Source organism: Bufo gargarizans, chromosome 6, assembly GCF_014858855.1.
Source record: "Bufo gargarizans isolate SCDJY-AF-19 chromosome 6, ASM1485885v1, whole genome shotgun sequence".
Lineage (NCBI taxonomy): Eukaryota > Metazoa > Chordata > Amphibia > Anura > Bufonidae > Bufo > Bufo gargarizans.
Window position 1 is genome coordinate 23,882,582 of NC_058085.1, and position 23,441 is coordinate 23,906,022.

Sequence of the window (23,441 nt, forward strand, 5' to 3'; positions counted from 1 at the left end):
ACCCAGGCATGGTCAACATAGAATACAATCCTCTCGTGTGGTGTGGACGAGGAGTACCAAACACAGCACAACACTCTCTCTTCTGGGATCTGGGTCCCACAGACTCTGCAGGCCCATCATAGGGTGGCAGACGTACTTTTTCCTCACTTCAATGAGGCGTTTGACACTATCTATGGTTGGCACCACTGAACCACCCAATGCTGCTTGATGTTACTCTGCATTTTGGCTTACAGAAGTATCCAACTTTTCCTATCGCGGAATTCATAGACTGGAAAATAGACTGGAATTAATAGACTGAGTCATCTAAGTCCACCCCTTACAGTCGGACGCTGTGGTCCTCCTTTTGTCCTTCAGTAGTGTGCCAGCTGTCCATAAGAACAGAGCTCTGATGTGAAGCACAACACTTAACATGTAACACGTAACTTCAAACATTGAAACAAACAGATCTGACAATACAGACATGAACACACAAAGGGCCCATAAGAAACTTTTCATTGACTTCAATAAAAAAATGTACAGCTCAATCAACACTGTTGGCACCAATAAAAAAAATCTTCCAATAAATGTACAGCTCAATCAACACTGTTGGCACCAATAAAAAAACTAAAATCTTCCAATAAAATAAAATTCTTAATGCGCATATTATTTAAAAACAAATATCATACTCCATACGTCTTATAGTGTAGGGCAGGGGTGCACAACCTTTTTTGGTCTGGGGGCTGCATTGTCACATCGCTTTATTTCAAGGGGCCGTAAATTAAAAAATGTTGATCGGCTCATCTGCCTATGACACAAGCCAGTGCAAAGTGACAGGGGAGGAGTGATCGCTGCCACAGTCGTGCTGCAGATAATCGGACATCTTTCATCCTGATAAAATATGCAAATCAGCTGACAAATATGCAATTCCTTGTTCATCGACTGATCAGCTGCACGATTATACTGGCCAGATATAAGATATGAGCGCTCCAAGGAACACTTGTTCCCAGTAATTGTCCCAAATATCGTGCTGCAGCATAACCCCTGAAACCGAAGAGTTATACTTGCTCCCCGCCTCTCTGGTTCTTCGAATTGCCTCCGCTGTTTACACCTGGCAGTGCATGGATATGGTCATACACCACTCCAGACAATGACTGGCTTAGGCGGTGATGTGGCCACAAGCAGCGTGTCACTGCTGAAGCCAGTCAATGACTGGAGCCGTGCAAGTGACCATGGCCATGCACTGACAAGTGTAAACAGAGCAGGAACTGTAAGATGGAGGCAGCGGGGGCAGTGCAGAGGACCAGAGTGGAGTGGAGCAGGTAATTATGAATTTTCAATTTCAGAGGCCATGCTGCAGGAACTTGTTAAAAAAAATTTTTTACCAGAAAAGTGGCGACATTTCCTTCCATCCTGCCTCTTATTTATAAATCAGCATTTTCCTTCACTGCAGAGGACGGAGCTCACTGGTTATTACCATCTCCTGCCAATCCAGTTATAGGCGCCCTGCAGTAACCAGTAAGCACATTACCTTGCTAGTGGGGAAGGTGCCTATTGGTTAACACTTGAATAACCAGGCCCGAAAAGGCCTTAAGGACCAAACACTTTTTTGTGATTTAGCGCGTGCGGTGGTTCAAATGGTTGTAACTATCTTATTTGTTGGACTACCAAAAGAATTTTTGAAACAATTTTTATTTGGGGGAAACTGTACAAAACGTTTTTAAAAAGTATATTTTCTTTCAAACTATAGCTCCTTATTCTTTAAATATGCAAACTGACACCAAAACAAATTATTATAAATAGTTCTCTATTTTGTGTAGGCCTGTTTTGCTATATAATATGAAAAGTTTCACGTGAATGGGGCGGTAATAGTGACGGTTTTGATTGGTGTGGGTGTTTTTTCTTTTATGTATCTTTTTTTTTTTTTACTTAAAGGGAACCTGTCACCGGGATTCTGTGCATAGAGCTGAGGACATGGGTTGCTAGATGGCCGCTAGCACATCCACAATACCCAGTCCCCATAGCTCTGTGTGATTTTATTGTGTAAAAAAACTGATTTGATACATATGCAAATTAACCTGAGATGAGTCCTGTACATGAGATGAGTCAGGGACAGGACTCCTCTCAGGTTAACTTGCATATGTATCAAATAGTTTTTTTACACAATAAAAGCACACAGAGCTATGGGGACTGGGTATTGTGGATGTGCTAGCAGCCATCTAGCAACCCATGTCCTCAGCTCTATACCCAAAATCCCGGTGACAGGTTCCCTTTAATATATTTCTGGTACATAATATGTCCCCCAAGAGGTCATAAAAAGACTTTGGGGCACACTGTCACTTTTTTAAATTTTGCACTTTTTCATAAAAAGACTGTGGTGGGACAGTGAACACTCTTTTTCCTTTTTATAACATTTTTTAATTTATTTAGTTTTCACATTTTCTTGAATCATTTTTTTACTTTTTTTTTATATATATTTTTACCACATAATTTGTCCCCAAGAGGTCACTGAAAGACCTTTGTGAGACAATAAGTGACTTTTTTTGTACTATTACCACTGTAACTGGAGCATCCAAAGGAGCCCCAGTTTTAGGGAAACCAGCCTGCTGCGGAGGCTTTGTACCAGGGCAGCGCTCCTCTGTTCCCGAGACACCCAGCGATCACATGATCGCTGGGTCCACACTGCAGAGTGCTCATAGAGGAGAAGGCAGAAGCGCTAATAAAGCGCTTCTGTCTTCTCCTCGGCTTCCCCGCTCTCACTAATAGACGGGGACCCTTTCTGCTCCTGCTACAGTGCAGGAGCAAAACCTGTGATCCATCTGCTGTGCGGCGCTCTGTGCAGATGCACAGCTGATTGCAGGATCAGCTGTGTTTCTGCCCAGCAGGGCGGGGGCCGCAGGTTGTGCACCCCTGGTGTAGGGGGAATATAATTATATTGTGGTCACTATTACCCAGTGTTTCTCGAACAGTAACATTTCCAACAAGCTCTTCATCATTAGAAATTACCAGATCCAACAGAGCATCGCCCCTAGTGGGAGCTTCTACGAACTGGCGCATAAAGTGGTCCTGCAGCACTTTGAGGAATCTTCTCCCCTTTGCGGTTGAGGCAGAACCATGACCCCAGTCAATGTCTGGGAAGTTAAAATCTCCCATTCTGACCACTGTACCAGCCTGTGCAGCCGCTCTATTTGGTTTTGCAGTTGATTATTATATCCTTTAGGGGGTCTATAGATTACACCAAGTATTATTTTGTCAGTGTTTATATTCCTTTTGAACTTCCACCCATAAGGTTTCCACATCCTCACCATCTAGACCCACAATTGCCACTTTCACACTTGTCTTCAGATCACTCCTCACATACAGGCACACACCACCACCTTTTCTATTGACCCGGTCTTTCCAAAATAGTGTAAAACCCCTAATATTAACAGCCCAGTCATGTGAAGAGTCCAACCATGTCTCAGCCACACCAACTACATCTATGTGTTCTTCTAGTACCACAGCCTTCAACTCCCCCATTTTGCTAGCTAGGCTTCTGGCACTGGTGAAAATACATTTTAAATTACTATTACCTGTAAAGTGAATACCTGGAATTTTTTGGTTACTTTGGTTGATATTTGTATGTAACAGGGTCTTGTTACCAGCAGCTCTATTTTTCATCGGTGTATAGTTCTGCCCAGTCTTCTCCCTAATTTCCTCACTAACCTCAGCCCCCACTAAATCCCCACTCTATATCTACATTATCTACCCCCTTATTAGTATGACCCCCCCCCCCACCCTCCCCCAGATCCTAGTTTAAAAGCTCCTCCAGCCGTCTAACCATTTTTTTCCCCAGGCAGTTGCAGCCTCCCCATTGAGGTGCAGCCGGTCCCTACTGTAGAGTCTGTAATGACAGAGAAGTCGGCCCAGTAACCCAAACCCTTCTTTCCTGCAGCAGCTTCTGAGCCACTTATTTAAGTCTACTTTCACATTCACGTTTTGTGAGATCCGTTCGGGTCTCTTTCACAAGTGGTCAGTTTGCATTCTGAATAGAAAAGGATCCGCTCAGAATGCATCAGTTTAATCTCCATTCCTCTTTGGACACGGACACCAAAACACTGCTTTTGGTGTCTGTCTGATGAAACTGAGCCAAACAGATCCTGGCACACAATGAAAGTCAATGGGGACGGATCCGTTTTCACTGACCCAATCTGACACAATAGAAAACGGATCCGTCCTCCATTGACTTTCAATGGTGTTCAAGATGGATCCGTCTTGGCTATGTTAAAGATAATGCAGACTGATCCGCACAATACACAAGTCTGAAAGTAGCCTTACTCCCTAAGCTCCCGTTGTCTCTCTGGTGACGCTCGTGGCACTGGAAGTATTTCTGAAAACACTACCTTGGAGGTCCTGGACTTGAGCTTCTCTCCTAGTTCCCTAAAATCATTTTTTAAGGACCTTCCATCTCCCCCTGACTTTGTCATTGTTGCCAATGTGTACCATGACTGCCGGGTCTTCCCCAGCCCCACCCAGCAATCTCTTCATCCGATCCACCATATGCCGAACCCGAGCACCCAGAAGACAACACACTGTTCGTCATTCACAGTCTCGGCGACAGGTGACCCTGCCTGACCTTTGCTGCACTCCTTTTCCCATTCGTCCTGCTCTCCAAGAGTGCCCCCATTAGTAGAAGAGCCCTCCAGTATTAATAATGCCCTCACAGAGCCCTCAGTATTTATACTGCCCCCTACTGTTATAACGCTCTCCCTGAAGTGCCCCCAGTATTTATACTGCCCCTACTGTTATAATGTCGCCTGCAGTGCCCCCAGTAGTTATATTCCTTGCTTTAGTGTTCTTTAGAAATTATAATTCTTCAGCCCCTCCACTATACAGACCCATGTAAATACCATCACCCCCAACCCCAGCCGCCTCCAACATGCAATCTCATGTAAACAACATCACCCCCTGCCCCAGCCACCTCCAACATTCAGTCCCATGTAAATAACATCACTCCGCCCCTCTCCAAAATGCAGTTCCATGTAAATAACATCCATCCCTTCAGCCCTAACAAACAGTCCAAGTAAAATAACCACATCCCCCTCTTTTACTCATTACTCTGGCTCTCACACCAAATTTTTCCCTTCACTTGCCTCTCCTCATGTAGCAGACCTCACCACAGCTTCCCCCAGGACTTCTCTTCACTGCAGAGCGTCATCTTCTCCTGCATTTGTCACATGATGGTTACATCATCGCAGGTCCTCAACCACTCCCTTCAGCACTAATCACATGGACTGGGATGTCATCACATTTCCTTCAGCTCTTCCAATTTATTAGATTCAATTGTATTGCTGTCCAGTTGTATCTATCTGGCAGGCAGTACATTTGGGACCTGAGACAAAACATCTAGAGCCCAGGCCCCGAATGTTTTAACCTAGAAATGCCTCTGCCCCTGCCTTTCTATAAGTGTGATTTACTCCTCCTTATCTTTTCTGTGAGGTTCGGAGCTAAAAACATAGTGTGAAGTAAGGAAATAGACATCACAGCATTATAGTGATGGCAGATTTCACAGAAGTGATATGTTCCCTGCTTCTTAGTGAAATGCATCTAGCTGTGCAGCTGAAACAGGGAATAATATGTTCAAAAAATACATTAGAGAAACCCAATAAAGAAGCACAGCGATTATACAAACTTTATTGGAAACATTCTACATTTTTCAAACCAGCACCCGGATCTGAATACTTTCATATTAGCATGTCATACTTTTTTTTTTGTGTTACTGTATATGTATGTATCTGTATAAGCACCACCTGCTGATTGTTCGGAGGTGTTGGGAGTTGGACCTCTACATTGAGCACATATTGAAGACCTATCCTGAGTACATGCCAGAGAAACCCTTTAATGACAGCTGTATTTCGTCATGCTGCTTGTTAAAAATAAATCTATTAAACTACATCTGTGGGTCGCGAGGAGCTTCCAAAAACCAAATCTGCCAACCCAATGTTTGTCTAGATAGAAATAATCTTTATGTATCGCAAACATATTCTGCAGCATTTTACAATTACCCCAATTGAACCTGTAGAATCCTCCACTGCTCCAGCACTGAGGCTCCTGTGGTCTCCTTCAGTCTGTTTACATCGCTGCCCCGACAGTATTGGTTGGAGTTCTAATGGCGGTATGTATGTCACCTGACCATTGAGGTTTATGGATGGTCTATGGTGGTCACGTGCTGTGGCATCACTGGTGACATCTTCTATTGGCTGTAGGGTCATGTGAAGGTGTGACATGCCATGAAACTGCCTTGACCTCACACATGTTTCGATCCATATAAAAAGAGAGTACACAACTTCTACACTTTATTGTCTCCTCCTCCATTTCTCCTCTTATTCTCTCCAATAATTGTATTTTACATGGGATGTTTTAGGGTTTTCCATCATCTCCTCTTTCCATTCAGGTTCCTACAATATAGGATCCTCTCAGTGGAGATCTTCTATATAAAATTCTTCTCCTGATTGACCTCGCAAGGATGGACAGGGACAGGGACAAGATGGCGGAGAGTATACTAAATCTCACACTAGAGATCCTCTTCCGGCTTACTGGAGAGGTGAGAGATTCTGATAATGTCACATTACATCATCTTATCTATGGTACTAACAGATGGACATGACTGGAGAGGTAAGGGACTCTGGAGATGTATTAAGTGATATTTATTACTGTGTCTCTCTATAACCAGGACTACACAGTAGTGCAGAAGACCTCTAGTGAGCGCTGGCAGGATGAAGGATGGGTAAGAACCCTGAGGCCAATCATGGAGCCTCCACCTCACCCCCTGATACATGAGGAAATCAATAGAGAGAAGATCCTAGAACTAACCAACAAGATGATTGAGCTGCTGACTGGAGAGGTGACACGGCTGGGAATGCTGGGACATTATACAGGAACGCTATGAAGGGATCTGGGTGATGACTGTATCATTGTGTTGTCAGGTTCCTATAAGGTGTCAGGATGTCACTGTCTATTTCTCCATGGAGGAGTGGGAGTATTTAGAAGAACACAAATATCAGTATAAGGACATCATGATGGACGCTCACTGGCCTCTCACATCACCAGGTAATAGACATGACTAAACACACACGTCCCCTCATTATCTGTATGTAAGGGATGAATTCAGTCACTGGATGTGTTTCCTACAGTTAAAGAAGAGATAACAACACCAGAGAGCTGTCCCAGTCCTCTTCTTCTACAGGATGGTTCAGAAGAATATCACAATGTCTCACAGGATGATCAGGTAGATAAACATAAGGTCTCATGAAATGTTCCCTATGATCTGTAGAAGGCTGTGAAGATCTTGTGTTCAGTCTTGTTTTATCCACCAGTATTATATGTTTTATCCTTGTATAATGAGAAAGGTGGAGATGGCAGGATTACAGCTGACCATAGACATTACATGTTGCCTGGATCTTGTCACAGTTTTCTGTGAACTGCTGCAGATCTTTTGTGGTTGCACAAGAGTGGCACAGCAGTTTTCTGAGAGGTCCTTGGCCGGGACCATACAACAATACAAATGGTCAACCATAGTTGTGCTCGGATTGTCAGCTTGAACATAAACATCAAGAGATAAATGCATCATTTATCTATAAGGGTTTTGTAGTCTAGGGTGGCAGTACCAAGGCCATATCGCAGATTTCGTTCTAGCACATCTAGATACAAGTCACCCTTCTTACTTGCATAGAGTATAATATAATATTGGCAGTTGATTATTGGAAAAGCTATGTATGATTATTTTCATCAGCACATATAATTCTAACTCGAGAGCAGTTTTCTAACGTTGCCCGCACACACACTCCATCAGGAGGTAGATTCTGTAGGTCTGTTACTTAGCAAGCGCTATCCGGTGCCAGAGGTAGAATAGTGGTTCCCTACCTAAAAAAGATGCCCAGGAGCAAACCCTCCCTACATGTTTCACCAGGGCACTGGCTTCATCAGGGGAGTTTGGGTTGTGCTAAGGGGAAGCTCAAGGACCTGCTACATTTTATTGTAATCCTGCGCCTGCCTTTTGTTTTCCCAGCCAATAGTGAAGCCCCCCAGGGCCAGGGAATCATTGGAAAAGCAGTATCGGATTATTTTCATCAGCACATATAACGCCAACTCACCAGCAATTTTCTAGATGGTCAGATGCATCCGTACATTTTAGACTCTTTAATTATGGACACCTGGCCATGTAATCTCCAGTCTGACCACCAGTCCGAGGCTTGATGACCTGTCAGACAGGAGATCAGTCTGTCCTGTGTGGCTGACGTCCTGTGATCTACAAGATTACAGCATCATTTATCAGATCCCTCTGGAGAGCTCCCTCCCCACCAGCTACTCCTCCTTGTCTTCTGTATGTCCCTAAACATATCATGCTGAAGATATCATTCCTACATTATCCAATAAACTGGGAAAGCACATACTTAAATAAGTCCCTGAAATGATTACCTTCAGAATAAAGATGAGGAAATCAAGTCTAAACTAATCATCTCTCTCCACACCTAGGTTCTGATAGGAGTGTGTATGTGTGATCTGAACGTACCTACTTCCCCTCTCTCCTTCCCCCGCTTAGGGGTGTAAAAAACTAGGAGTAGAAGAGGACACTCTTCTCACCTATGTATGACTGCTCACTAAAGCGAGAATTCACAAAATCAAGTGCTCCTCTGCTATTTTGGAAGAATCCAGTAGGTAACCTGCAGCCAGACCACTAGACCCGGGACATATTGGGTAATTAAGGCTACTTTCACACTGGCGTTTCTGGGTCCGCTTGTGAGATCCGTTTCAGGGCTCTCACAAGCGGCCCAAAACTTATCAGTTCAGCCCCAATGCATTCTGAATGGATAAGGATCTGTTCAGAATGCATCAATTTGGCTGCGTTTGGTCTCCGTCGCGTTTTTTAGACGGTCACTAAAACGCAGCTTGCAGCGTTTTGTTGACCGTCTGACTATGCGGAGCCAAACTGATCCATCTAGACTTAAAATGTTAGTCAATGGGGATGGATCGGTTTTTCACTGACACAATATGGTGCAATTGAAAACTGATCCATCCCCCATTGACTTTCAATGTAGGTCAAGACGGATTCGTTTTGACTTAGACTTATTTTTTAATGAATAATGCAAACGGTTATTAACAGATACAAGGGTTTGCATTATTGGTGCGGATTCGTCTGTGCAAATACAAGACGGATCCGCACGAAACGCGAGTGTGAAAGTAGCCTTAGATACCTATAGATTCACTCTGAAATACTGGTGGATCACCCCCCCATCAGAATTTCATGTGCACTTTGAGCCAACACCTCACACAATATCCTATCAGATGATAGACGTGACAATAGTGACAGCGGGACCCCCATAGTTTTAATGGATCACACTTGTATTTCCTTTTAGCTTAAAGGGAACCTGTCATGTGGATATCTGATTATAATCTAACTAATTATATACAATCATTAACTCCTAAAAAGTACCTTAGATGTATTCGCTTACTGGTGTGACAGATGGTTACCTCATAATATACACACAAAGATGCCGCATGCTAATGAGCTGATTGGAGTCCGGCGTGATGTCATTGAGTCCAGCGTATATTTAATTCAGAGCTATAGCCACTCCCCGCCCACCTGCTGCTGATTCCTATGGAAAATAACTGTCATTCAGCAGCAGGTGGGCGGGGAGAGTCAGGAGCTCATGAATATTCATGACTCATCATTATCAGCTTGAGCTTTTCAATACAAGATGTTGCCAGATTGACTGGGTCGATTAAAGAAAGTGACCCAGCATTTTGCTAAGCGAATCAGTCACTTATTTATGTTGCCCTTAGTTAGGACACCATAAAACTGGTGACAGGTTCCCTTTGGAATGTGACCATAGCAGAGACGAGCGCTCCACGGTAGAGCCACCAACACTAGATTAAAATACGTCTACAGAGTCCTTGGCGACTGAGACAAAATGCATTTAGCAACGGGCAGTGGATGACAAGTTTAGGGACTGGACCACATGATCTTTGTGCAGAATTTACGCAGGGAAGAGAACAGAACCGGTGAATGAAGTATATTAGTGAGTGAATATGAATATAAGGCCCTTCCCATAATGTGCAATTGCTCAGCATAGCAGCAGAATGCTATTTGGGGTGCTGTGCTGGCAATAAGCCGATGTAGCAACTTGAGGTTTTGAGAAAGAAAAGCTGTAAAAACTGAAAAGTTATAACGATGCCCTTACACAGTCCATCTGAGAGAAAGAAAGTTTAGTTGCTCTATAATTGTGCCTCTGTCTTTAAATTACAGAAAACACACTTGCAATTTAGCTAGTACTGTTTAATAATCTGTGTGTACAGAACCCCTGACTATTCAGTTATATGTCTCATAATAAAATGTCTGGAAAATGTAACAAAACGAAAGACCCATGCCTCGTCCTCCCAGAGTAAGGCCTCTTTCACACTTGCGTTGTCCGGATCCGGCGTGTACTCCACTTGCCGGAATTACACGCCGGCAAGTGGAGTACGCAAGTGTACTGAAAGCATTTGAAGACAGATCCGTCTTCAAAATGCTTTCAGTGTTACTATGGCAGCCAGGATGCTATTAAAGTCCTGGTTTCCATAGTAGGAGCGGGGAGCGGGGGAGCGGTATACTTACAGTCCGCGCGGCTCCCGGGCGCTCCAGAGTGACGTCAGGGCGCCCCATGCGCATGGATGACGTGCCATGCGATTGCGTCATCCATGTGCATGAGGCGCCCTGACGTCACTCTGGAGCGCCCCGGGAGCCGCACGGACGGTAAGTATGCTGCTCCCCCACTCCCCACTACCCTTTACCATGGCTGCCAGGACTTTAGCGTCCCGGCAGCCATGGTAACCATTCAGAAAAAGCTAAACGTCGGATCCGGCAATGCGCCGAAACGATGTTTAGCTTAAGGCCGGATCCGGATCAATGCCTTTCAATGGGCATTAATTCCAGATCCGGCCTTGAGGCAAGTCTTCAGGATTTTTGGCCGGAGCAAAAAGCGCAGCATGCTGCAGTATTTTCTCCGGCCAAAAAACGTTCCGGTCCGGAACTGAAGACATCCTGATGCATCCTGAACGGATTTCACTCCATTCAGAATGCATTAGGATAAAACTGATCAGGATTCTTCCGGCATAGAGCCCCGACGACGGAACTCTATGCCGGAAGAAAAGAACGCAAGTGTGAAAGAGCCCTTAGAATGTGGGTGGTAGCAGCAGTATCAATACCGGCCAGGAGTAGTAGTAGTAGCAGTATCAGTCCCGGCCAGGAGTAGTAGTAGTTGGCCACAGTTCTCCCTGGCTCATGAAAAAGTGCTAAATTATTATTGAGGGCAAAGAGGATGGGATTGTGGACTGGGGGTCGGGGAACTATGGGGGACATTACTATTACTGAAGGCACTGTCAGAGGTATTAGTAAAGAGGACCGGTCACCGCTCCTGACATGCCTGTTTTATTAGCTTCATGCATTCCCCATGTAATCACAGTTCTGGAGCATCTGCTCTTATGGCTTTATGATGTGTCATTCCTTTATTATTCCTACTATGTTATAAATGAATTGCTAGCAGTCTGCAGTAAGGGTACAGAGGGGTGGTAACCAGTTGGGGGTGTACCTGCACAGACTGACTCTATCCAATCAGTGCTGCCATTTTCAGACTGTGCAGGTGCACACCCCAAACTGGTGACCGCCCCTCTGTACCCTTACTGAAGGCTAATACCAATTCATTCAGAACGTCTAGCAGGAATAATAAAGGAATGACACAACATAGAGCCATGAGAATAGATTCTCCAGAATTGTTATTACATGGGGAATGCATTAAGCTATTAAAACAGGCATGTCAGGAGCGGTGACAGGTCCTCTTTAATACTGGTAACACAGCCAGGACATTATTATTGCTGGGGACATTTAGCTACTAGGACACTGTAGGGGGCCTTACAGGCTCTTTATAGCTATAGGAGTTTAGACGCTGATCGTTTAGACATGATCAGCGGCAGTGTACTACAACCCATTCAGACATATAATGGAGAGGGTGGGGGCCCTATCTAAAGTTTGTCCTCGGGGCCTTAGAACTCTAGTTACACCACTGTGTCCTTATACTAGAGACAGTAATATTCAGGGTGTTCTAGTGGTGTTAGATAATCCGTTCTTACCTCTCTTGTCCTTATATTATTAACAGTGTTAATCAGGATGATCTAGTGGTGATAGATAATCAGTTCTCACCTCTCCTGTGTTCTCCCCTGTCCTTATACTAGGTACAGTATCTTCATGCCTTAAGTCATCCCAAAACTGATAGATAGACCAGGAAGACAGCATTAAAGGGTTTGTTCAGGAATAAGTAACTTTTTACACGTGCCCGCAGCCTCTACTATGGAAAGAGTCATACGTACCTGCTACCCTCAGCTCCGGTTATGCACGCTGGCTCCATTATGTCCATCTTCCAGTAAATGTTGTTTGCTTCCTCACCGGCACAGGCATGGTCACCTGCTTTACTGCAGCCAATGACTGGCTTCAGTGGTGATGTGTATCTTGTGGACATGTTACCCCTGAATCCAGGCATTGGCTGCAGCAGAGCAGATGATTATGCCCATTACGAGAAGGTAAATGAGCCACGATCGAAAGAACTTTGGCTTACCGGCTTCACAGCCTTGGGACGACCAGCAAGGGCAACAGGTGCACAAACAATGTAATGTTATATACACACAATGTAATGTTAGGGATGGAATATAAGGGCTGCTCTCCCTGCATTGCAAACTGGTTGGAATAACGAAGCAATCAGATTGGATTTATACAGGAGACCTGCAGATATTTGGGTCAGATAACTCCTGCTGTCCGGGCGTTTTTGGTCATTTTTTCAGGTCGTATAAAACCTTCCACACGACTTCTCCAACCGTCTGATGACTTCTACAATATTTCTTTTACAGCTTGTGAATCCGGGTGAATATCTGAACAATTTTAATCCTACAGAGAAATATGTGAGGGACGATGAGCAGAGTACAGAGGACATTCCTACAGATAACCGCCCAGGTGAGTAGTGACCACTAAGTAACGCAGAGAAGACTCACAGATTCTACTCCTTCACTGGATGATACAATTTTATGTTACATTTTTAGGTTCTCTCTTCTGTCAGTTTTTTTCAGCGTTATATTCACTGATTCAGCTAAAATTCTAATTAAATATGGATGGAAATGTGACAGTGTTATAGGTGTATTTAGGTTATATATACAGTATATATATGATATACAGTGGATATAAAAAGTCTACACACCCCTGTTAAAATGTCCGGTTTCTGTGATGTAAAAAAAATTAGACAAAGATAAATCATTTCAGAACTTTTTCCACCTTTAATGTGACCTATAAACTGTACCACTCAATTGAAAAACAAACTGAAATCTTTTAGGCGGAGGGAAGAAAAAACTAAACTTAAATAATGTGGTTGCATAAGTGTACACACCCTCTAATAACTGGGGATGTAGCTGTGTTCAGAATTAATCACATTCAAAATCCTGTTAAATAGGAGTCAGCATACACCTGCCATCATTTAAAGTGCCTCTGATTAACCCCTAAATAAAGTTCTGCTGCTCTAGTTGGTCTTTCCTGAAATTTTCTCAGTCACATCCCACAGCAAAAGCCATGGTCCACAGAGAGCTTCCAAAGCATCAGAGGGATCTCATTGTTAAAAGGTATCAGTCAGGAGAAGGGTACAAAAGAATTTCCAAGGCATTAGATATACCATTAAACACAGTGAAGACAGTCATCATCAAGTGGAGAAAATATGGCACAACAGTAACATTACCAAGAACTGGACGTCCCTCCAAAATTGATGAAAAGACTAGAAAAAAAACTGGTCTGGGAGGCGACCAAGAGGCCTACAGCAACATTAAAGGAGCTGCAGGAATATCTGGCAAGTACTGGCTGTGTGGTACATGTGACAACAATCTCCCGTATTCTTCATATGTCTGGGCTATGGGGTAGAGTGGCAAGATGAAAGCCTTTTCTTACCAAGAAAAACATCCAAGCCAGGCTACATTTTGCAAAAACACATCTGAAGTCTCCAAAAAGCATGTGTGAAAACTTGTTATGGTCTGATGAAACCAAGGTTGAACTTTTTGGCCATAATTCCAAAAGATATGTTTGGCACAAAAACAACACTGCACATCACTAAAAGAACACCATACCCACAGTGAAGCATAGTGGTGGCAGCATCATGCTGTGGGGGTGTTTTTTTTCAGCTGGAACTGGCGCCTTAGTTAAGCTAGAGGGAATTATGAACAGTTCCAAATACCAGTCAATATTGGCACAAAACCTTCAGGCTTCTGCTAGAAAGCTGAACATGGAGAGGAACTTTATCTTTCAGCACGACAACGACCCAAAGCATACATCCAAATCAACAAAGGAATGACTTCACCAGAAGAAGATTAAAGTTTTGGAATGGCCCAGCCAGAGCCCAGACCTGAATCCGATTGACAATCTGTGGGGTGATCTGAAGAGGTCTGTGCACAGGAGATGCCCTCGAAATCTGACAGATGTGGAGTGTTTTTGCAAAGAAGAGTGGGCAAATCTTACCAAGTCAAAATGTGCCATGCTAATAGACTCATACCCAAAAAGAGTGCTGTAATACAATAAAAAGGTGCTTCAACAAAGTATTAGTTTAAGGGTGTGCACACTTATGCAACCATATTATTTAATTTTTATATTTTTTTCTTCCCTCTACCTAAAAGATTTCAGTTTGGTTTTCAATTGAGTTGTACAGTTTACGGTTCAATCAGTATTGAGTTGTACAGTTTATAGGTCACATTAAAGGTGGAAAAAGTTCTGAAATTATTTAACTTTGTCTCATTTTATTACAGCACAGAAACCTGACATTTTAACAGGGGTGTGTAGACTTTTTATATCCACTGTATATAGTCCATCCTCAGGAGAGGTCATTAATATCAGATCGGAGGCGGATTCAACTCCCGGCAGCCTTGTCTGTGAGATGTAAGGAGAGGACACAGTGCTCTGCGCGCTCTTAGGCCTCTTCCTGGCCATGCAATGTGACGTTCATCGGTCATATGGCCTAGGCACAGATTAGTCCCATTCAAGTGAAAGGGTCTGAGCTGCAATGCCAAGCACAGCTACTATTCAACAGACGGCGCTGTGCCCGGTAAGTTGTGAGGGGGCTTTGTATTAACTGGAGCTCCGGTGAGCACTGAGGCTTCCTCAGACAGCTGATTGGTGGGAATGCCGGGTGTTGGACCCCTGCTGATATTGATGACCTATGCTGAGGAAAATCTTGGAGAACCCCTTTCATGATTTGCAAATGATAAAAACAGAAACAAAATATGCAAAACATCTTGCTTTTTTATTGAGTATGAGAGCCACGTGCATAAATACATTCACTTACACGCCTTGGCATCCTACCAATGAGGTTACTAATGATTGTCTGAGGAATGTTCTGCCATGCTGAATGCAATTGGGCAAGCAAATCATCAAGATCTGTTGCTGGTGCCTACAGTATCTCACAAAAGTCAGTCCATTTCTGTAAATATTTTATTCTATCTTTTCGTGGGATGGCACTGAACATCTGACACTTTGAGACAATGTAAAGTAGTCAGTGTACAGCTTGTATAACAGTTATTTTGAGGGCACACCAAATTTACACTCAACACACAGCCACTAATGCCTAAACCACTGGCAACAAACGTGATTACACCCCTAAGTGAGAATGGCCAAATTGTACCCAGTGTCAATATTTTGTGTGGCCACCAATATTTTACTGCACTGCCTTAACTCTCTTGGGCATGGAGTTCACTAGAGCTTCACAGGTTGGCACTTGAATCCTCTTCCACTCCTCCATGAAGACATACGTCTATTTTGAAAACCTCTGGATATGGAGCTGAGCACGTGCACTGAACTTCTCCAATCACAGCGGAGAGCGTCACAGCCAAGAAAAAGGAGACACTCATTGAGAAATTCTGGTGTCTCCTCCTCCCTGTACCGGTGTTCAGTATTAACATACTGAGCGGAAAAACTGCAAGGGGCACAACGGGGCGTAGGAGCGATATTTGGAAGAAAAACAGGCAGGGTGGCAGCATCAGCGGGGGGTACACCCCAAGCAAAGGTATTTATCTAAAATAAAAAAAATAAAAAAACATGAAAGGTCTTCTTTAAAGCTGAGCGAGAGAAGCTACATAGATCAGTTGGTAATTTGCATCCAGCAGCAAGTTTCCTTCTGGAGTTCTCTCCTCCATCTACAACTGGACAACGTGGTTGGTGACAATGGCAGGAACATTGTGGCTGCACTTCATTTGGGGGAAATAACACAAGTTCCCTGCATGGCACACATCATAAATTTAGTGGTGCATACATTTTTGAAAATACAACATGGCTTGCAGATGGTGTTGGTCATGTCCAGGGGACTGTCCAGCCATTCTTATTTGGCTAAAAAAAAGACCCTTCTGAATGTGAAGTGACAAAATGGTCTGCCTTTGTACCATTTGAATTCCACCTTACATATGCTGAAGCGGTGCTATGAGGAGCATAAGAGATTAATGATTTACATGATGCATGAGACCACCACAGCAGAAAGCATGTTATTTTAAGCGCAGGCAGTGCTCATCAAGTCCTTTTGTAGCATACTCAACCCCTTCGAAGAGGCCACCAGAGTTGGGACAAGCAGTAACATGGCATCACCCTGATATTTATATTTGTACTAATGCTCAAGCTGATGCAACAAGGACTAGAGGAAGAACAACCACCTCCACAGCTTTCTAGGGATCCTGTAGCTGATAGGAACCTGGACGGACGAAGTCGCATAAAGGAGGATATGAAGGAGAAGTTTGTGGTGCAGGTGGACATGGAGTTTTCCCAGGCACAGCTAGGGAAGGAGGTTGGCGCTCGGTATGATAGATATGATGATGATGATGACATTTTCCATGACCAGCCATTGCAGTGGGGTCTTAAATATCTAGGTCCTCAGGCATGCGGGTGAGCATGACAAACTGCATGCTTGCTTGCCTACCTCCCGCCCTCTCTGGCGGTGCTACCCTTACAATAAATCGCAGAAGGCACAACAGCAGCAGTTGCTGTGCCAACCTGACGCATATCAGAAAAAGGACAAGCATTGCCTGAACAACCGAGTTCAGTCGTACCTGGACTGTGCCTTTTCTTCTGCACATAGCCTGTCCCCTGACTCCATGGAATTCTGGGAGGGATATTGGAACAGTGGCTGGAACTGGCCCAGTTTGATATGTGTACTATCTTGTCCAGCCTCCAGTGCAGGCTATTCAGTGTGGCAGGTGGAATCGTCACACACCTCCAGCTGATGCCAAGAAGTAGATCTTGCAGAGAGTCATACACAGATTATCAGGCCAATGGGAGGCGATTCAATTCTGGTTGAATTTATTTGTTCTCTCTTCTGACTGATTCTTCAGAATTACACCTGATATGTATTTCAAGAAATTGGTTCATCTCTAGTGATATACTTTTCATAATATTTGGATGGTGTGTACAGTATAGTTGAGTCGCAAGCACTTAATCCCTAAGTGACCACCCATATGCCTTTTTACGGAGGTCACTAAGAAGCCTTAGGCTGGGCTGTCGCTATAATACGGCAGCCCAGTCTAAGCTCTACACGGGTCCCTCGTGCAGTGGGGGCCCGGCTCTCGCATGAGAGCCGCGGTCCTGCTCTAACAGCCCAGACTGGCAAGAGTGGCAATCCGGGCTGTTTAACACTTTACATGCGGCGGACGCCATTGCCCACGGCATGTAAAGTGCTGACAGAGGGAGCGGACTGCTCTGTCTCCCATCAGCACCCTGCAAATGTGATCGCAGGATACTGATGTGTGTGAAGGCTGGCTGGGGTCTCGTTTAGGACCCAGACCAGCCTTGAGTAATTTCCAGCAGGCTACGCCTTTCTAGGGCAGTCTTATGGTCAATGTCAGAATAGCACTGATATTAAAATGCAATGCACTATAGGAATAATGCACTGCATTTTAAAATCAATAAGAATCTTGTCTGTTATAGTCCCCTTGTGGAACTATTAAGTGGTAAAAAAAAATATATATATATATAACATTTATTCAATAATAATAAAAAAAATCTCCCCCATATGTTTGGTATGACCACTTCCGTAACTACCCGGACTACATAAATATCATGTACAGTGGAGGAAAAAAGACAATGCAGCAGCAAATCAGATAAAGTACAACAATGCCATAGTCACAAAACCTATAGTGCTAATGCTACACTTATTTATAAAGTGAGATGCTTGTCCAATGCATTTTGTACAAAACCATCTGAGCCCGTCTGCCGTACGTCAAACAGGAAAAAAAATATATATGTATTTGGTGTCACTGTTATCGTAGTAAGCCAGAGAATAAAGATATTATGTAATTTATACCAAAAAATGAACGCCATAAAATTTATAACCTAAAAAAGCTGTGGCAGTATTGCTGTTTTTACCATCTCCCTCCCAGAAATAATTAATAAAAGTTAATCAGAAATTTATGTGTACCCCAAAATGGTGCCATTATGAACGACAACTTGTCCTGCAAAAAACAAGCCCTCATAAAGCTATATAGACAGAAAAATACAAAAGTTTTAGCTTTTGAAACACGACGATGAAAAAAAGGAAGAAAAACGCTTGGTCTGTAAGGCCCAAAACAGGCTGGTCACTAAGGGGTTACAGGAGATATCTCATCTGAGACAATGGGGGCATATGACTAGGATATCCCCCTTTGTCTGATAGGTGCGGGTCCCAGTGGTTGGTTGGTATATCAAGAACTGAGTGGGCCAAAGTGGTGGCTGGAGGACTCTGGTCCGGCCACCACCAAGCGCTCTTCCCATAGAAGTGAATGGGAGCGCACCGCGCATGATCAGCCACTGTTTCCATTCACTTCTACGGGCCTGACGGAAGTAGCCAAGCCAGTGCTGCGCATTCACAGTGCATCCTCCACCACTTTCGGGGCTTCGTTTAGGAGATAGGTGCGGGTCCCAGCCATGGGACCTGCACCTACCAGACAAAGAGGCATATCCTAGCGAATTGCCCCCATTGTCTCAGATGAGACAACCCCTTTAATATAAATGCACGAAAAAAAGGAAGACGTTATGGCGTGGGCCATGCAGTTTGTTTACTTGACAGTGACAGGACTGAGATTTGTAGAGACCTCGGTGTGCACAGTGTCCTAGCTGCAGTGATGATGTTCGGGTCACAGGATTATTCTTTAGCGCTATATGTAGTTTGTGTAATCTGGAAAGGCTGCAGGATAAGGCTTTCACACAAGTAATGGCACACAGCTGTTTTTAAAATTAATTAAACTCTTGCTATTCACATGGCCATTTTTTTGTTAAGGCGAGTGAATAGCGGTTGTGAAAAATAGGACATGTCCAATTTTTGGCCATTTTCACTGCCAGATGGACCCTATTTAAATTAACAGGACTATTTTTAATGGCCACTAGACAGGAGAGCATCCATGTAATGGCCGTAAAAATTGGTACACTAGTGGAAAATGGCCTTTTAAGGGTTAAAATATATTGCCTTATCCGCTTGCACGCAGAGGCAGTCTTTCCTCTCTTGGTGCTGAAGGACCTGTGCTACCAATGTGATGACATTACCATGCTCTCCCAGTGAGGAATATGGATTATTATCTACTGTCAGCCATGTTCCCACACCAACCATCTGCTGAAAGGTAGCAGAGGTAGAGAGCTCCACAGGGAAGCCCTGCCTCAAAGCCAGCCAGATGGCAGAGAGCCTCTAGCAGTCCACCTTTGTTTACATTTTTCACAAAGGAATTATGAATCTCCCGTCCATCATAGACCTAAACCAGATACACATTTGTGTCCCTGTGGCCTCGATGAACAGGCGCGTGGTCATAGTTTGGTGGTGGGATGCCCAGGAGGGGAGATATACATATATCCCCACAGAAACCAAATAATGGTACCATGCTTGGACTCTACTGGTAGCCGGAACCCAGGAGGATTCATTGGTCCTAGAACCACCTCCCTGCGACATTCTGGTCTGGAGCCAAGACCACTAATCGATTTTGTGGCTCATGTGCTGCCAGCCCAGCAGAGGGTGTGGACCCCTCCCAGAGGCCGGGAGGGGCCGGCAACAGGTTAAAAGGCTTGTGCCAGCAAGCTTGTAGGTCTTTTCTCTGAAGGGAGTTCACATTGTGCCATGTGTTTAGAGGGACCTGCAACCAGCTGACATCACTGCTCCCCATGTGACTACAGCTAAGAACTCATCACAACCAAAAGGACTCCTATACCTGGTAAACTAACTTTTTTGTTCTGCTTAACCCTGTTTATACTACTCCACCTGTATTTGTAACCTCAGACCACTGCATATATTTTCTGTGTGTATAGTGTTATTTCTAGTGAGCCCTTAAGGCGATTAAATAAGTAATTTAATCTCGTGCTGTCTTGTATCTCGATCACAAATCCCCACGTCAGTGTTTCGGCCTAGTAATACGCTACTGCGGGTTGGTTTCTCACTCTATATAATCCTGTTAGCAGACCGGGCTTATATCAAACGAGAAGCTGGTGGTAGTATACCCGGTCTTAGAAAGAGCTGTTTCACTGGTGCAGTGAAAAGGCTCTCTCGGATTGTTGCCTCTCTGTGCCCGTGTGGACAGGAGGTGTCTGTGTAAACTGTATTAAGCTGACCTTACCTGCTCCTCTAGGAGGGCGTAACGTCACGCCTTAGTAACCAGTGACCATACCGTATCTTGCTGGCTCTAGTTGAAGTCCGACGTCAGTCGGGGTACGTTTTTCGTCACACCCAGCATTATTGCTTAGGAGCGCATTGTGACATCATCCCACTTAGAGTGTAGGTCCTTTAGCACAAAAGAAAGAGCGACTTTTCTCTACACGTGCAAGTGGATGAGAGGAATACTATCATGCCCTGCTCAGGCTATGTGCGAAGGTCTGCCAGGTTAGCAGCGCGTATGTAGCCTTTTTGTTTTTATTTTGGAATTGAGCTATATCCGCCTCCCTTCAGGTGCACTGGGTGGGGTCGTTGGTTTAAGTTTAAATTACGCCCACTCCCAGTGTCCTGTGCGGGTTATAGCTTCTGTCTGGCTCAGAGGAAGGAAGGAAGGATTTGCTGTTCCTGCTCAGTAAAAGATAAGTTAGTTTTGTTTTCTTGTGGTTGTCTGTCTAGGCTGTTAGAGAGACGCCTGCCTCCTCCAGGTCCTGAGGGAGCAGGCTGCCTCTTTCCCCCTTTCACCATCTTAGGGATTCTAGGGAATCTTCAGCCCAGGCACGAGGACATGTTATTCCCATCTTCAGGGTCTGAACGTGGGCATAGAAGTCTAGGAAGAGCTGGTAGGGATTTGTCAGGAGGTGACCTCTATCCCCAGCTTCTTGCCTAGACACTTGTTTGTTTATATCCTGTGTATCTTGTATCCTGTCTGCCGTGGCAAGTACTTATTTTTTCCTCCCCATAAAACAAAACCCTGCACATTATAGACATTATTACTAACTGGGGCCACTATGGGGACATTATGTATACTGCAGGGATTGGTAATTAAATAAAAAGCAAATAGAAATTATGTAAATCATCCTCAAATAATGGCTGTTAAAAATGAATGCAAAATGTCCAGACGACCAAGAAAGGGATGCAAAAAATGGTTGAAAAATGGCCATGAAAAACGGAGTGTTTCCATTTTGTATGGCCTTTTTTTCACGAGTGAATGTAGCCTTAAGAGGTCATACAAAAAAGTCTCACCACTGAACACCAGATATTTGCCTGCCGCTCGGAGAAGCATGATGTGCTCGGTATTACTTTAACTTTATTCACAGTACAGGAGCTTCACTGATGTAAAGGGGACACTAAGGGACAGAACTACTTCAGGGGACACACAAAGGGGATATAACTACTGTGTGGGGGCACTTAGGGGGCATAGCTACTGTTTGGAGACCTCAGGAGGACATTCTACGGAGTGGGGGGACTTGGGGAGCATCAGAACTGTGAAAAGGGCACTAACTGGGAATTCCACTGTAAAAGGGACACTGAGAGGAGATAACTATTGTGTGGGGCACTAAGAGGGGATTTGTCACCTTTTGTCCAGTGCTAGTAAATGTTTTATTTATATATCTTTTAAATGACTGATTGGGTGGGGGTTGCAGGGAAGTTGCTCAAGGTGGGAGCCAGCGTTTTCTAGTTATGTCCCTCGGTCTACTATTAGATTGTGGTCTGTTTGGCCACCACTGTTTTAGTCAATTGATACTTGAATTTTGTGCCATGCCTTGTAATTTCTGTGGATTTTTTTTTATTGGAAAAGTTATAAAACTTCAATGCAATTTTAATGTTATTTATCAATAATAAAATGTGTTTTATTCTTGGCAGATGACTGTACCAGGAACTTAGAGAAACATCTGGTATCTTCAGATTTTGAAGTAGATGATTGTGGTATCACAAGAGATACATTTGAAGAGCATGCCAATATGCAAGATATACCCTCATCTAATCACAGCAACAATGCATCATTTAATTATTTTAAACAGGTTCTATCTGATTCATCACAGACTGTGACACAGAATAAAAGTCACAGAAGAGGTGCTAAACATCAAACAGCTCACATAAAAGAAAAGCCATTTTCATGTTCAGAATGTGGTACATGTTTTAATCATAAATCAGAACTTGTTATACATCAGAGAAAACACACAGGAGAGAAGCCATTTTCATGTTCAGAATGTGGGAAATGTTTTAGGGATAAATCAGTTCTTGTTATACATCAGAGAAATCACACAGGAGAGAAGCCATTTTCATGTTCAGAATGTGGGAAATGTTTTAAGCAGAAATCAGGTCTTGTTATACATCAGAGAATTCACACAGGGGAGAAGCCATTTTTATGTTCAGAATGTGGTAAATGTTTTTATCAGAAATCAGAACTTGTTACACATCAGAGAAATCACACAGGACAGAAGCCATTTTTATGTTTAGTATGTGGGAAATGTTTTAATCAGAAATTAGCTCTTGTTGTACATCAGAGAAATCACACAGGAGAGAAGCCATTTTCATGTTTAGAATGTGGGAAATGTTTTAAGGATAAATCAGGTCTTGTTATACATCAGAGAAATCACACAGGAGAGAAGCCATTTTCATGTTCAGAATGTGGAAAATGTTTTAAGGATAAATCAGGTCTTGTTATACATCAGAGAAATCACACAGGAGAGAAGCCATTTTCATGTTCAGAATGTGGGAAATGTTTTAAGCAGAAATCAGGTCTTGTTATACATCAGAGAAGTCACACAGGGGAGAAGCCATTTTCATTTTCAGAATGGGGGAAATGTTTTAATCAAAAATCATATCTTGTTAAACATCAGAATTCCCACATATAAGCCCGTTAGTGACCTCCCATATGTGTTTTTATGGTGGTCACTAACTGGCTTCCTTCCTTCAGATACTCCTTTTTACAGGGACATAAAACAGCACCTTGCTGTCCATCCAGTTCAGCTTGTTATCCTGCAAGTTGATCCAGGGGAAGGC

The 23,441-nt window shown here is 43.7% G+C and overlaps 1 protein-coding gene across 1 annotated transcript in view; it reads left to right on the forward strand.

Moving 5' to 3' along the window:
- The window catches only part of LOC122940421 (oocyte zinc finger protein XlCOF7.1-like), a gene marked incomplete at its 3' end in the record, with an annotated part of 48,073 nt that extends 24,861 nt beyond the window's left edge, over positions 1–23,212 (forward strand). The window contains exons 2-7 of the mRNA XM_044297095.1: positions 6,410–6,559; positions 6,689–6,859; positions 6,942–7,065; positions 7,149–7,243; positions 12,892–12,994; positions 22,299–23,212. Coding sequence (XP_044153030.1) covers positions 6,482–6,559; positions 6,689–6,859; positions 6,942–7,065; positions 7,149–7,243; positions 12,892–12,994; positions 22,299–23,212 — 1,485 coding nt within the window. The remainder of the gene's footprint in view (positions 1–6,409; positions 6,560–6,688; positions 6,860–6,941; positions 7,066–7,148; positions 7,244–12,891; positions 12,995–22,298) is intronic.
- Positions 23,213–23,441: the final 229 nt, after the last annotated feature.